The 16,521-nt window shown below is 42.3% G+C and overlaps 1 protein-coding gene across 1 annotated transcript; it reads right to left on the bottom strand.

The window, feature by feature from the left end:
• Positions 1-219: 219 nt before the first annotated feature.
• Positions 220-16,291, bottom strand: b3glctb (beta 3-glucosyltransferase b). Its single transcript, XM_062406319.1, has 15 exons — positions 16,075-16,291; positions 15,298-15,335; positions 15,166-15,205; positions 14,400-14,509; positions 9,990-10,066; positions 9,764-9,875; positions 9,191-9,327; positions 8,719-8,782; positions 7,832-7,948; positions 7,128-7,197; positions 6,037-6,150; positions 3,686-3,785; positions 3,015-3,134; positions 2,538-2,682; positions 220-882 (listed from the first exon to the last, which is right to left on the bottom strand). The coding sequence occupies exons 1-15, from the start codon at positions 16,133-16,135 to the stop codon at positions 748-750; spliced, it is 1,440 nt and encodes a 479-aa protein (XP_062262303.1). The 5' UTR covers positions 16,136-16,291; the 3' UTR covers positions 220-747.
• Positions 16,292-16,521: the final 230 nt, after the last annotated feature.

Here is a 16,521-nt window from a genome sequence, read left to right as displayed (position 1 = left end):
GGATTCATGTTTTATTTTCTGTCCATATAACTCCAGGAAATGTGGTTTTCAGTAAGTGCACACAGAAAGTTAGATATTATCCAAAAAAGGTGTCAAATGGCATTTTCATACAGGTTCACCAGCTCTGGTCATAATTACTCTCACATCCCTCCGTACTCATCCACCCTTACTGACACACAGACCCACACAGCCCCACACAGCCCCCCCCCCCCCCCCCCCCACACACACACAGACAGACAGCCTCACACATATATAAAAAAATAAATTCTATTGAAAAATCCTCCTTCAGAGAATCACTCACGGGGTTATTATCGACTTGGTAAACTCTTTTCTTCACAGATACAAAACAAACAGAAATACAATCCGGAAAAATGTAAAGATCTGGTTTTCAAGTCAAAACAATGCTTGTCAAACACAAAAATAACACATGGAAATAATCACTCTTCAATAAATTAAATATCTAAAGCCTCATACACACATGTTGCTGCATTTCAAGTCTTTTTTGCAAAACTAATTTCAGGGTTAAGATATTCAGACGTCATTTGAATGTGCAGTTTATTTGTCCAAGATGATGAGCTCAACCTCTGGAGAGACACACCCGGGCTGTAACGTTGTGCCACCCATTCCACCTGACGCACAGACATTAGATCTAATAATGATATCAAAAATATTGATTAACTTTGCACATCGTTAACTTTACGCTACAGTGCAACGTAGGTTTCTACAGTTTGTTACTGTGCCATGTTTCTACAGTTCATCTCGTGGGGGTGTTTCCTCCAGCCAGTGTCTGTAGACGGCCACGGGGTCTACGTTCCAGTGCTTGTGGAAGGAGATGGCCTGCTGCAAGGACATCAGCGTGTGGTTGTAGTCATCCGGTCGGGCCTAGGATATCAAAAACAAGCCGTTTGGTCAGTGTGTGTGCTCCGCTTAATGTTTCACGTTTCATGTATTCAGAGGATTCCCACTGCTGCAAACTATCGGACTCTTCCCTCAGGGTAGCGCAGCTCAGTGTTCTGTTGTCGGAGCCTCCGTGACCCACAAGCTAGTCTTACTGCCCCCCCTCCTCGACACTCAGGGAGGGGTAACATGAGGCGCGTCACCTGATATTGGAGCGTGACGGTCAATATTTTGAATCTGGCTCTCATCAACTCTTGGAACATTTTGGGCTCAGAGAGAAGTTTCTGTTTTCACGTCTCTGAACCAGAAAGGTGAGGGATGATTTCAGGAACCATGAGATGACACGACCGCATCACACATGAAACCTTCACACTGATCCACGGACAGATAGACACGCTTCCTCCTGACTCACACTTCTGCAGAATAACACTGTGTCTTGGCCAAGTTGATGCTTAGTTGCCTTCTTCTTCAGTACAAGCGACTAACATAATTAAAGTTTCATAGGCACAATAATAGCATTTTATTGCACCTTCTATCAAACGTCTCTGATTCCAAAAACTCTAGACTAGTTCACACCCCATGATTTTTAGTCAGATTTTTCACTTGCCAAGGAAAGCCCCAGATCAGAGCCAAATTGGCGTTCGATCAACTGTCGCCAATTGCAAAGAGTGAACTCTTCAAAGACGTGAGTCGGCTTCTAGCAGGCTGCATATCCACATGAGTCAGCCACAAATATAGCCAATCAGAGCACAGGACGCTGGGACCAATCATACTAGTCGGCTGTTTCTGCAGGTGAAAGATCCTGGAGTCTGTGAGCCCCTGTCAGTCGGCCATGTAGTATGAACTCAGGACGACTGCAAGTCTCTGAACCACAAGACAGCAAGTTGTCCAGTGTGTACTTTGAAAGGCTAGTAGACAAAACAAAGAGCTGATTCTCTGAGATAACACGTCAGGTTTCGGTCTGGAGCAAATCAACATTTTCATCTTATCACTTTATGCCATTTTCCGTAATCACAAGTATATTGGTTTTGAAGACGGACTACAGCAGTACATCTACTGTTTCAATCAAACTACTGCACTGACATATTGTTCCCAGGAGCCTCAGTTCATCAGTGCCTCTCTGAAAACACAACAATGACGTCTGTTTAAATCACAAACTGTCTGTATTTTCCAGAGGTTCAACATGGGCCAGAGGATTTTTACACTAATTGGACAGGGGAGTCACTTTGGCAGCATCTTTCTTTACTCGTCTATAACTTGAGGAGCTGCATCAGGAGTTTTTCTCCAGAGAACTTTGTCAGACTCTATTCTGAGAACATGAGAGACAAAGCTCAGAGAGAGTTAATGAAGACAAAGAGGTTGTGTTGAGTTTGTAGAAGCAGATTATTTTCCACAAGAAGCTAGAATAGATGTTTGGTCTTTGATTAATTATTATTGTAAACTAAATCCAATGCATATGAAAACATGTAAGAACTGTATGTAAACTTATACAGGGATATTTTGTTACATTTTCAATCTATTGCAAGTGAGCAAATTGTGATTTCCCCATTATAAGTAACAAGTTGTGTTTATTGAATTCCTCTGAAGGTTTACGGGTACTGTGTGTGTGTGCGTGTGTGTGTGTGTGTGTGTGTGTGTACCTGGTGGAACAGTGGACTGTGTGTGATGGGGACACCGAGGGAAGTGAAGCACCGGCCCAGCACCATGTCGTCAGGAGCATCGTCAGTGTAGCATCTACAACCACTGGAGACGAGCCTGGAGACTGCAGGCCTACTAAGCACCATCCTACAGACACACACACACACACAAAGGCACAGCTTTTAAATTATAAAGGGATGTAATTGACCCAAAATGTGACAGATAGTGGATGTATTTGCCACTGTGTAATTCTCTGACACACACTCAGTCGCTCTTTAATCATGTAATTCTGGTAATTAAATATCGTCAAATCCCTTCAAAACTGTATTTGATTCCAACCACACTAAAAATGTTAATCTGCCATATGCTATATCAATTTCAAGACAAATGACGTCCAGGTGCACTTGAGAAAAATGTTTAGAACATTTCATTTAATATCATCAGTGGCTTCATCCTGATTTTATTGTCACCAGCCTCACCCTCCTCCTCCCGTGGTGTAGCTGTATCCGTGGTTAATCAGGCTGTAGCCGTACCTCTCCCCGAGGCTCACCGCTTCCTTTGGATCATAGCAGCGCAGCAGTCGCCGCAACCTGGGTAAACTGAAACGGACAAAGACCAACAAGTCAGGTGCATGTTTGCATGTTATAGATTGTTTAGACTGTGAAGAGGTCAAAGGTCACCCTTTAAAGCGGGTTATTGGGATTGTAGGCAGATTAAAACTGCTTCCTGAGTTGTTTCAAACCACTTTCCACACACACCGTCCTCAGCTGTCACTTGTTTTGTCAGATTGGAGCTTGACTAGGGTTAGTGTGCGTTTATCTGGACTGAAAACTCTTATCACATTTTCAAGGTCTGGAAAAACTATTTGTGATTGTAACTCACTCCAATCAATCACAATCAGTCACAATCACAGGATCCTGCCGAGGAGGCGAAATGAACCCCTCACAGATGTGAACGATAAAAAGCTGGCGACATTTGTAGGGACTGAGAGCTGGAGAGTCCTAAACAGAGCCAGTTCTCCCAGCAGCAGCGCTTTGAGACACTAGTCAAAAGTACAAATACAAACTGTATTCACCCCCTTTTGACAACTTTTAAACAAAAAGTTGGAGTCATAAGTCATAAGTCACAGAAAAACTTTTTTGCCAGTTACCTGATGAGTGTATCGTCATCAACAATGAGAAGCCAGTCAGCCTTTGGTCCAGTGTCTCTAAGGAACCGCCTCAAGATGGCAAATGTCTTCCCACAGTGTCCTGCAGGGACACAACATAAAGACGTCAAGTGTGAGATGGATGGAGAACGTCACCGGATCTGATCCTGGAGGATTTTGATTCATAAAACGCCAAAAGAGCAGAAACCTCACAAAGGACTGAGAGAGAGAGAGAGAGAGAGAGAGAGAGAGAGAGAGAGAGAGAGAGAGAGAGAGAGAGAGAGAGAGAGAGAGAGACACATAGAGAGAGAGAGAGAGAAAGAGAGAGAGAGAGAGGTCAGAGAGGAATGCTGTCAATTTCGAAAAGATGATTTGGAAGAAAATGAAACTATCAAGACAATAAAGAAAGAAGGAACAGTGTGCAAACTTGGAAGTAAAGAGATGAAGGGATGTGGTAAAAAAAATTTAGATAAACAAGACAACAATCAAGAAGTCTACATCCATAATCCTGTTTTATGAACTTCAGAGACATGTTGTAGTCCATCCTTATAAATATAAAAAGAAATAATAGAAACAATCCTTTTACTGCAATACAACTCACCAGCAACACAAACTGCTACCTCTAAAATATTCATACAATTTCATTTTACTCTATAGAATACTACCGCACATAATAAATAAACATTACAACCATCATGAAGGTGGGATTTATTAGGACTGAGTTTGTCTCACTGAGGTGAACCTAATAAACCAAATCCGTGTAGGTGTTCATAAGAGACATAAAGAAAATACAACATGCCATCTTTCTTGTGTCGATTCTTTCCTGTCTGTAAAGCATAAGCTTGGGAAGCATTAATCAGTGATGGAAATACAAAAGAGGAGGATGGGACAGAAGAGGCTCTATGACACTTCCTTCAGCCTGTGAACAGGAGCAGAGAGAGGAATTTAAAGAGGAACACGAGGAAGAGCTGGAGGTGTCGCTGACACTGTGCCTGTCGCCTGCTGTGTGAAGGCACATTACAGGGAGTGACGCAGGAGGATGTGTGCTGTAATCAGGGGTCAGCTCAGACAAGAACACACCTAATACAGACACTGTACAATGTTCAAACCTCAGATTGGTTATTTCCTTACACCTGTGGAGGAGTGAGGTATATTAGGCAGGCAGTTTGAAGTTGATGGAAGGAGGAAAAAAGGGCAGATGTGAGGGTGTGAGCCACTTGAATCTGTCAGAGTTCAGTGGCTGACATGAGCGCCAGCCGGGTGCGTGCACGTCATTAACCAGGAGAAGAGTTGCTGCAGGATGTACTGTGGGAGGAAGGCAAGCCAGCAGAGTCAGTGGGGTGCTCGAATTTCTGGGATTCAGGTTCCGTTTTATTGACACGGACCAATTACCAACATTTACAGCCATATATGGCCATTCGCTGGGGAGAGAGAGTGCGGAGGACCCTCAGCATCTGCTAACTCACCTGGTCGCACGGCTGCCCTGGAGGTGGCCTCTATCAACGGGACAAGGAATTGTGTTTGGAACACAGCAAAGGATTCAAGGTTCTAACTTGGCTTCCAAATTCACAATAACCTGTGGGATGTGTTGAAAAACCAATTCAATCCATAGAAGACCCTTTGCAACGATCTGCTGCTAACGACTTGAGACCAGACGTCTGGTGGATTCCACAGGTCAGAGCTGCCTGGGGTTTAATCAATGTGGCTGATTGCAGTGTGTGTCCTCTTCACACTGAAGCTGATCATTAGTGCAGTTATTGTTTTCCAATTATAAAGCATATTGAGGAAGTTCCATTGTCCTCTATCAAGAGGACAGCTATCCTCTGGCGGATACTCTCAAAGCCAGAGAAAAGCTGTCTTTGAGAGTTTAAGCAATATTCTGCTGTGCTTCAGTTGGACTCTCCAGTCTTCAGAATCAGTTATGGATCTGTCTGCACAGTGAGTCATCCGCCTGTGGTGCACTTCAAGTATGTGAGAGAGGAGGTCAGGGGCCTCTCCCCTCAGCCCTCAGGAGGCTGAAAGACCTTCTCCCGCTAACAGTTGCCTCCAATCAGGAGGACAAAAGAAGGTGAAGAGCAACGCGATGATCAGTGAACTGTGGACAACGTGGTGATTGAACAAAGAAAAAAAACACAGGCAAGTCAGTGGCTTTTTGGGGGTGGGGGGTGGGGGGGGGGTGGCGGTCAGGCCAAGTCTTGTTGTGAGCTGAATGCTAACATCTACCCAGACAGCATCTTTGCCGTTAATGTCCAGGTCTGTGCATCTATCGATGGAGAATCACAATCCACCCTCCTATGTCTGAGCTGTAGATCTGTGCTGCAGGAATCAATGAACGCTGCTGATGCTCAGCTCACCTCTCTCAGTGTTGGGCACTCCCAGGCTGATGGTGGGTATCGAGGCGTCAGTGACGTCGCTGTAATACTCCAGAAACCCAGCGTCACTCTCCCATGTTGCTTTCACCACTGGCACTGTAAGGAGTGTTGGGGGGGCACATTATTAGATCAAGAGGGACTTGGAAATACTCGTAATTATAAAAGGAAGATATTGACTGGAGGGAGAGAAAACCATCAGAAGGTCTTTGTGTATAACACAAGTTAACCATATGTCTACTTTCTGTATCTGCATTGAAAATAGTAAATAACAAATGTCAATAACTCTATCACATCAATAATTTTCCTCCATGATATGTGGCGACCAATCATTAATTTATTTAATCTTTAAAAAAATAATAACGACAAATTATCTGATGTATAGTCAGCTCACTTTATATACCCTGAAATTAAAAAGCAGATGAAAACATCCTGAACAAAGTGAGTCCGTCCTGAACTACTGTCTCGTTTCAACTCTAAAAACCAACATCAGTGTTTTAGGTAATTACACAAACCGACAGTCTGGATGAGGTTGTGAAGTTAAACAGGAAACCAAGTAAATTAACATGAATTCATTATTATTAATCCTAATTGATTCACTAAATAAAATAAAATAAATCTCACAGTGTTACACATCAAATAACCAATTACAGGAACCATTGTCTTTATGCCACATGCAAATTGTTGATAATATTCCTCCATGTTTATTGAATTTAGACTATGAATGCTGGAGATTGGGCTTTAATCAATTACTTTTACATTCATGCACTGGTACTTTAACTGAGGTAAATGATCACACACTGCAGGATATCATCAACTCCAGCAGGGAGGTGATGCTGGCTGGTTTGGTTGATTCACTCAGACGAGCACAACCATCAACCAAGGCCCAACAGTTCCCCTCAGAGTCGATCAGACTGCGCCAAATTACATTCTCTAATAGTTATCAGTCGCCTGTTTTTTTCCCCATCAAGATCCATTGATTATTCTGGCTTCCCTCTCGGCTCATAAGCTGCTTGGTGGGGGTCATTCATGAAACAGTATTCATCTACAACCGATGGGTCGAAACTAACACACACCTCGCTCCCTGTGGAATTTCCGGCAAGTTTTCACAGCAACAAATACGTCATCCTTCGAGACCGAATTTCCCTGAAAAGACGGAGAGAAAAAAAGTCAATGCCCCTCTGCATAGAACAAACATGGAAGAAAGAAGATGGTTAAAGGTGACCAGGAGCACACACACAGAATGAGGCGCAGCTTACGTATACAGAATGTAATGGAGTTGTAAAATTGAGGCAGAATGAGGCACACCCGGTTCTAACAGTATTATTGGGGGGTGGGGGGGGGGGGAGAGGAGGACGACGACTCACAGCTATGTTTTCCATTTGGGTTTTCTGTACAGATCTGTGGATTTATTTTTTCACTCACTTCTCATTTCAGGTGTGAAAATGACCGATCGTAATCAGAATGTTATTCCTCATTCACGTCCTTTCGGTTTCGATTTGCTACCTCTGCAGAATATTCGGTACAAATGAATATGTTCTTTGTGTGTGATGGGTCTCAAAGTGTGATGGAAAAGTATGAGTCATCCTTTTTTAGGAAAATGTGACAAGTGAGTAAATGGAAAAATGGATTTAACAATGTAAGGACGAACTTGGAGTAAATAGAACATGGGAGGGTATCTGCAGCAGGTTTTTGTAAACACGGGAAAATCTCCAAAAGGTAGGTGAATGAGTGATCGAAGTCTTATGATGTAAAGGGCATAAATAAGAGCTGTACGTACACAGTTAGGCAGGTAAGTTGTAAATGTGGTAGCGCAGTTGTCTCTCGGCTCTGTGCAAAACTCTGGAACTGCTGTCAGCTTTGGACCTTTTCCTTCGTCCCAAATAAACAAAGCAATCTGAAAACACATGAAAAGGAATTTCGGCTGCATGAGGGAACAGTGATTAGTGACATGTTATCGTTGTCCTGTAAACATAAAGTTGTCGGCTCAGTGTCGGACGAGTACAACAGCTCCTCCGAGGGTGAAAGGCTCGGACTTCCTGGCAGCTCTGGAGCGCCTCAGAACTCGGTCTGGGTCGTTTACACCCAGACAGCCAATGATTTCTTTTTTATTACCCATAAGTCATTAGAGGATTTCAAAGGGGGCCGCTCAGGCTAGGGCTATGAATTCCAATTTGAAAAAGGATCAATTAATAACTTTGCGGGGTCTGGAAACCACAAACGGACAATCTGTCACAAGCAGGTCCAGGCGTTGAGTTTGAGAGCTTTTCAACTAGAGAGTCATCAGTCACCGGGGCAGTGCAGTCTGTCAACATCACTCCAGCAGGGGACCGGACAAATTGTGACACTAATTATAATGATCCAAGTTTTAACTTAGCTATAACTTATTTATTATAGTGGAGGACACACACACGCACACACACACACACACACACACACACACACACACACACACACACACACACACACACACACACACACACACACACACACACACACACACACACACACACACACACACACACACACACACACACACACACACACACACACACACACACACACACACACACACACACACACACACACACAAACACACACACACACACACACACACACACACACACACACACACACACACACATAATTCAAGAAACTTAATGTTACCTCATGCTTCAAGTCAATGGTAAAGTCTGACTTCAGATTCCCGTGTTGGATCCGCTCTGTGAGTCTGAAAACAAAAGGGAAAGAATTTGAAAGAGGAAGAAGAGTAGATTGGAAAAGGGAATGCACAGAGAGGAAGTCCTGATTCAATTAACTGGTTTCGTTTGAGTCTGTTCTCCTGTTTTATGTTTTAAATTAAATATGTGTTGTTGTTTTGTAGGTACTAATACACAGGCAATGGAAAGCGCCTCAAGCTCTAGATTTGAAAGACTGAATAAATTAATTTGTAAAGATTTCATCATGAGTCAATATTCAATTAATTAAAAAGTAATTCTGAAGATACATTACTCTGGGGACCTTTTACAGACCTTTATAAAACCGACTGAGTGACTGCTTTATATTAATTTAGTGCCTGTTTGGAGTTCAGGCATATTAAGTCAGTTACACTATGGTTCTCACACACACAAACACACACCTGTGGAGCAGGGGGGTGCTGAGAGCCCAGCCTGCTGCAGGGTCAGGGTAACCAAAGGAACTGGGGTCTTCAGAAAAAGCATAATGGTGGATGATGGAAGCCTCGCTGTCATGGAGCCGTTTACCCAGAAACCATTCCTGTGACATGTGAAAAGGGAAAAATGTGAAACATGAAAGATAAGACACCTTCTAATTGTAAAAGAATTTAAAAATCCACCAGGGTTTATACATTTCGGAGACATGCTCGCCTTCCAGAATCAGGTGTTTAAAAAGACGTCAGTGTCTGTCCCATAATGCCAGATGTGCCAACAGGCTTAGAAAGTGCCTGCAGGAAGTTTTAGCAACACAGGAGTGGTGGTGCACGGTTACATTATGCAGCATTGATGTGGAACAGAGTCATCTGAGGGAAACCTGTAACCTCATCGGAGAGTCAGAGATATGAAACATGCAGGTGCTGCAGTCAGATCAGGGGGAAACTGAGCCAAAATCACCAAAACAGCTTTTGCATAAAACTGAATATCGTTAGTTTTGTCGGTTATATGTTTTTATTTCAGGGTGCGTGTTCGCGTCTCACCTCGTGGACTTGATACCTGTGGAGCACCTGCAGCAGAGCAGCCAGTGAGACTCTGGTTTCCTCCTCTATGAAGAAAAACCAGGAAGCTGATTGGCCGTGTGTGGCAGAGAGACTGGAAAGATCCATAAGAAACCATCAGCTCATCATTAATCCTCATTCAATCAAGCTTTATGGATTGTGATTTGATTGCTTTGACATATTCTCCACATGCGGGTTCTTAACTCACTGGGGAAGCGCAGGGAGGATACTCCAATCCCCTGCATACTCCGACAGCTCATGAAGGAGAACAACAACCGGAACCACCTGAAATAAAACAAGACAATTATAAGAAACTATCAACATCCTGCAGGCAGATTAATACATTTCAGTGCAAAACATCTTCGTAAACATTTTTTAAAAATCGTGTAATCTCTCTTTCTATGTGTTTGAGCAGGTGATCTGAACTTTGAACAATTAAACACTCTACATGTATACTTGATGCAGTCATACAGGTAAACAGGTTTCAATGGTGTCAGAGACAAGTATGGAAGTGAAATAACATGAAGAAGAACATACAATTAGGATATATTGTATTTCCTGGTACAACTACCAATTGTAGTGAAAGTCCTGCATTCAAACCCCCACTTAAGTAAAGAACAAATGCATATATCATCAAATAAAGTATCAAAAGTACTCCAACTGGGAAAAAATTGACATACATTTATAATAATAATTATTATATAACATTATAAAAATCATCTTTTTGTGTCTTTGATAAAAATCTGGAACAAAACACATGTCCCAATCTAAACACTGCTTTTTAAAATAGAGCACAAGAAAGAAATATCTTTGCTTTAATCTTAAACAATGCAAAGTATTTTGTATTGTTTTTAACAGTAAAATCTTAATATAAAAAGTCGTTATATGTTTATATTAATTGTAGCAGAGCAAAAAGAACCCGACACAAAAGCAGAAAATGGAAATACACGTATCTCAGGTTTGTTCTTATGAAAGACACTGCAGTGACACTGACAGATGATCTGCTGAATGCACCTGAACATGCTGGTGGGGGGGCGAGACCTTAATCAACAACACGTTGAGTGACGACATCTGCACAGCCTGTTGCGTGCAAGGTTTGTTTTTAATAGATTTTTTATTGGCTCAAAACCGAAGAGGAATAAAACAAGGAGAAAGCCTCGTTTGAGGAGCCTGTGTTTGAGGTCCCACCTCCTCACCAAGCGACTCGTGCAGAACAACTCAACTCTATTCCATGGAGCTATTTATATAGACACAGTCGTGAGGATGAATACAGCAAAGAATAGCTCAAGGGAGTCAAAGTGTGCTTCCCTTCTTGTCTGAGCCGAGCAAGTCCCTTTGTGAGTTCTATCCATTTTACCTGGAGTCACACAAAGGCAGTTTGTGTGTAAACACTATGAGGACGCAGCTCTTAATGAGGTGTTTGAAACAGCAGAATCGTTGTGTCAACATAAGAGGTCGTTTTGTGCCACCGGCAGCGGAGGTGGGCGCTCACCTTCTCAGACGTGTTTGGAATATACTGTGGCATTAGTCACGATGGTTTCTGTTTCTGACGTATAGATTGTGCAGAGCAGGAGTCGCTGCTTCCCTACTGGCTTCACTTCTGTTACACAACTTTCTTCCCTTGCATTCTTCACGCGCGCAACCACAACAACAATACTGTGCATGCTTTCCATGCATCTTCATTTGTCTGCAAATTGCCTTCATTTTTTCCTCTGACGTTCTTCCTCTGGCAACAGCAGACATTCCTCCATAGTCCAGTTTTATTTTACACTTTATATCAAACTTGCAGCTGGAACTAAACCTGTCATACACAGAATGAGCCTTTTAAAATAAGACAGAACAGTAGTGGCTTTTGCCATATAACATATTACTGAGAGGGAACCTGGGGGAAAATATGTTGAATTCTAGTGTGTGGAGGTTCTTGTTCTGAAGATTCATGTCATTCGTCATGTTATCACTTCAGAGCTGCTTTACTTCCACATGATGCTTGAGTGAACAGCTGGACATAAATGTCCTATTAATAAAACACTCTCTCCCCCTTTTACATTTAAACTTTGTCCTATAAACAAAACATCTACAAACTATTTTCAAAAATGTGTCACTTGTTGGAAGTAAAGCTGAAGGTATGAGATAAGACACCATGAGGGTCACTATAAGCCGGTGGAAGCAGTGCTGGCAGAGGGAGGGAGGAACCGAACGCAGGCACAAGGCAGCCCTGATGGACTTTAATAAAGAGAAACAGGTTTACTGGCAGATGGCGGCTAAACAGGCCAATGAGAAGAAAGACAGGCGGACGAGTGGCAACAGGCAACTGCATCACATGAGGAACGCAAGGGAGCAAAAAGACGAGAAACTGGGAACAGGTGTGTGTGTGTGTGTGTGTGTGTGTGTGTGTGTGTCCTAAAGTCTGCGTGCTGATACACGGGCCAGTTCACGGTACACGGTGGTGTGGAAGGTCGTGCGGTGGCCAAATGAGACGGATCTGTAATGAGTTTGGATTATGAGGCGGAAAAAAAAGAGCCACAGGCGGCGACATTTAGGGATAAGAACCATTACTACTGGACAATAACAAACAGACGCCCTCTGCCACCAACCAAATGTTAACCTTTAGTTTTAAATATGAAGTCAGGCTGTGGGAAAAATAAATGAATTAAGAAAACTAGGAGTTTACGACCTTTAATCTTCTTGAAATGTGTTTAAAAGTCAGTCAGAAAACGTGCGACGCTTTTACCTGGCCTTGTTCAAAACAGCTTTCACCAATCCAGCTCTATCAAATCCAAAGAAAGCTTTGATTCGTCCAGCTCTTTATTTGGACGATACAGTCACACCACAGCCAGTCAGCACGCGCACAATTAACCAGTTTAAACACAGAAGTATTCAAATGGGCTGTTTAAAAAAAATAAACTAGCCTTACACTCCTATAAACACTTTCAGAGTAATGGAGCAGCCAACATCACAGCGATTTCTTATCAACTTGACGATTGGATACAACTTCTCAACACCTCAGTTCCAAAGGGGAAAACGACTCCCTCTTCTTTCACCTGTGGCATCTGTTTCTGTTGGAGGTACTTTTGATGATTAAGTGTGAAAGCAGAAACATCTTTCCAGCATTAATATCGTTGCTGGCTGTCACATCAGTCACGTTTTTTTTTATATTGAGAAGGACTCATGACGATTAACACTAAGAATTGACTTGTTAAATCTCTCCTTCTCCTGTGAGTTTGTGTTTTAAGCGTCAGATGAGGGTTCACTTGTTCTTTCCGCCAGAACTGAGAATGTTTCATGTGTTCCACAAACATAAGAAAGGATTCAAATTCTTTGTCATTAGCTTGAGCACATTGTGTTTCTTTGTCATTGTGACTTTGATTAGATTTTATTTTATGACCAATTAATGAAGAAAACCATGCACAGAAAAAACAAATCCTAATTTCCAGCTGGGGACCAATTAAGTAACTCTGATTCTCAATCGGCCGCCTCTGGGGTCACACACCCATTATCTTTGTTGTGTTGTGTTCTCATGTGTCTCTCTGACCTGTCACCCGGTGCATTAACTGCTGCTCACAGCGGCGACACGACAACTGAATGAGAGATTGATGACGGGCAGCTGTATATTTCACAACTGATGCGCCCCACCGTTCTCATTAACTGCCTCTTCTCTCTGTCTCTCAGGAAGAAATTGGTGTGTAGACACCTCTAACCGCAGACAAAAACAACAACGACGACAACAAAACATGGCTTCAAAACAAAAACAATCACAGACGTGTCAAATTCAATCATATCCATGTCGCTTCAATCACAAACAAGGCTTTATGCGATTAACGTTTTTCTCGAGCCGCCGAAACACATCTACTGTTTACAGGCTGCGGTGTGATCTAACTCAGCGAAGTTCAGAGATGATTGTAACTACAATTCCTATTATCTTAAATTTATCTCAACTTATTAACTCAACTTAACTTGACTTAAACTCCATTTATCTGATCGGATCGGATCTCAAACGCAACCTGACTTAACTTAACTTAACTTATCTTAACGTATCCAGAACGGACTCGGTTTGATTTCTAAATATGTTGCTGCAGAAATCACTGCAAAGAGATTATTGTGGATTAAAAATTATGTTGGTGGAAGAATCTAAGACTAGAGCAAGACTCTCTTTATTTCACCACCTCATCTCCCGGGAGCAGGTAATCTTCAAATCTGTGCCTCTGCTCCAGGCAGCCACGTCCATGTCTACCTCATTTCACTCTGGTCTACTTAATTTTAACAGCTACCCTGCAGCCAGATCTCAGCTCAAGCAGTGTGTGCTATGACAAGGGGGACACCTATTGGTACCAGTGTAATACCACAGTATTACACAAGAGCAAAGGATGGAGGTCAAACCCCTGACCCCTGACTTTTTATGTGGATCAGTGTCACTTGCACACATTGAGAAAAGAAAAATGCAGCATCATCATCCTGTTAATGTCAGAACCTCAGATTGCACTTCTTTTCAAATCCCCTAATGGTGATTGCAATATTTAACTGCACTGCTCTTTATAAACCTGTCTGAAGCACCAATGTTACTTAATAATGTGCCTCATTCCAAAGGACCATTAAACATCCAGTGCCTGACAGATGTTACCTGCCCGAGTTCAGCCGCCTGCTGCAGAATCTCCGCCCTCCTCTGGACCCCTCGACGGGCGTGGTAGGAGTTCCTCTGGCTCTGGATCACAAAGACCAGCTCCTCGACTTCTGAGAAACACGCTCACAGGAAAGAATAAGGGATGAACGAGAGGAAAGAGTAATTACTTGTGATTCAAAGAGACAGGGGGAACTTAGAGGAACGCACAGGGATCAAATAATGAATTATACATTAGTTCTAAATGGTTCCTAATGCATGTCATTACAATAAAACAGTACAAGCAGGTCAGCTGCTTCATTGACTTTAACTAATCCCTATAAGATAACAAATCTTCTTCTTCTTTTACAACCACTTATGACTCACCATCGTTATTCTTCAGGTATTGTCTAGATTGAACCAACGAGATAAAACGGGTTTTATGAGCTGTAAAGTTGCTGGCAGGTGGATTTTCTTTCCTGTTCTATTTCTCTATTCGACTGACTGACAGGTGGCTGTAGCTTCCTGTGAAGCGTGCACACACTCACGACATGTCAATCATCCCATGAAGCTCGGGGCAAGAAATTGAATAACATCTTTTCTTTTACTGTATTTTACTCACTGGCACAATGTCAAATACAAAATGTTGCTACCGTAAAATCAAGCCTCATTAACATGCACCAGGAAACATGAGTTTGGCTGTGTAGTGTGTGTCTGTGTGTGTGACTGTGTATGTGTGTGCTACTCGGGTGAAAACATCTGAGCCTCTGTGGTGACATTCCTCACTCACCAGCAGCTCCGCGTGCAGCGTGCTCCTGCTGCTCCAGCGCCTGCAGGGAGTCAGAGTTGGTTTAGTCAGACACACACTGCCGAGCCACATGATGAAGAATGATCACAGCAAGAATCTGGGGGCGGCACTTACATGAGCAAAGCCAGTGTGTCTGTCTTTAGCAGGGGGACCTGAAGACAGTGAGACAGATGCAGCATTGGTGTCCACGCAATGTCAACACAATACTTCAATTCATCTCTCAGACAATCTAAATTTAGAGCAGACTGATTCAACTGCAAAAATGTACAAAGTTATACTTTGGATATAACCATGAGACACCCAGCACCCGTAAAATACTATATTTTATCGAGGAAGCTCCATCGGCAAGAAAAAAATAATTAATACAGAGTTAAGTAGGTGATAAATAAATAAAAAGCAATATCACACACGGGGGAAATAATAGGATAAAACTGTTATACAAAATAAAATAAAACAGTATATTGAATAAAAGTAATAGACACATACACATTAATATTACACTATGAATACATTATATTCTTGTTAATGTCCTGTGAAAATTATTCCTGCATATTTAAAGATCACTAGATTGAAAAATTCAAACTATGAAAATGTTTTAACAACATTTTAATCAAAAACACCGCATGGACACTGTTGAATAGCTAAATAACTCATTGAAGAAAATATGAACTGATAAACTTACATACGCTGTCTACTGTACTACTACTGTAGTCTACTATACTATATTAACAGCATTTTACTTTGAAGGCCACATCTAAGCGACTTCCGGTCTCTCTCATCCCCTCACTTCCAGGGAGCTAGCGGGTTAGCTAGCACCTCATGCTAACACCGTTGACTGTAGCTTTTAATGTGGCTAAACAGATTAGCTATGGCGGCTTTGACTGCACTCACCCAGAATCAGAAGCAGCGCAGTAAACAGTTTACATCCCGCCGCCACCTCCCGGAGCGACATGACTCCTCTGCGGCTCCGTTTAAAGTCTCCGTGTTTTCATGGCGGCCGGGTTGGATGTGTTAGCGGCTACATGCTAATAGCGGCTGTGCACTGTGGAGCTGCAGCGATCTCTGGCGGACACCAGGTCACCACCCCTGCAGATCAGCTGAGCTGAGACACTTTTTATACAGATTTATATTAGTACACGAATGAATAAGTAAATGTACTTCGTTAATTAATGTACTGCAGTACTTTAATAAGATATTGCACTGGTCATGAAACGCTACTTAAACTATTTTTCACTATTTCGAACAGAAAATATATTTTGCAAATTTGTGTTTATGTACAAACTTCTTTCTACTTGCTCATGTAATTATCCTTACCATATATAGACTTATAAACATATA

Source organism: Platichthys flesus, chromosome 15, assembly GCF_949316205.1.
Source record: "Platichthys flesus chromosome 15, fPlaFle2.1, whole genome shotgun sequence".
Taxonomy (NCBI): domain Eukaryota; kingdom Metazoa; phylum Chordata; class Actinopteri; order Pleuronectiformes; family Pleuronectidae; genus Platichthys; species Platichthys flesus.
The sequence above is the reverse complement of the archived record's forward strand: the minus strand, read 5'-3'. Positions and strand labels throughout refer to the sequence as shown.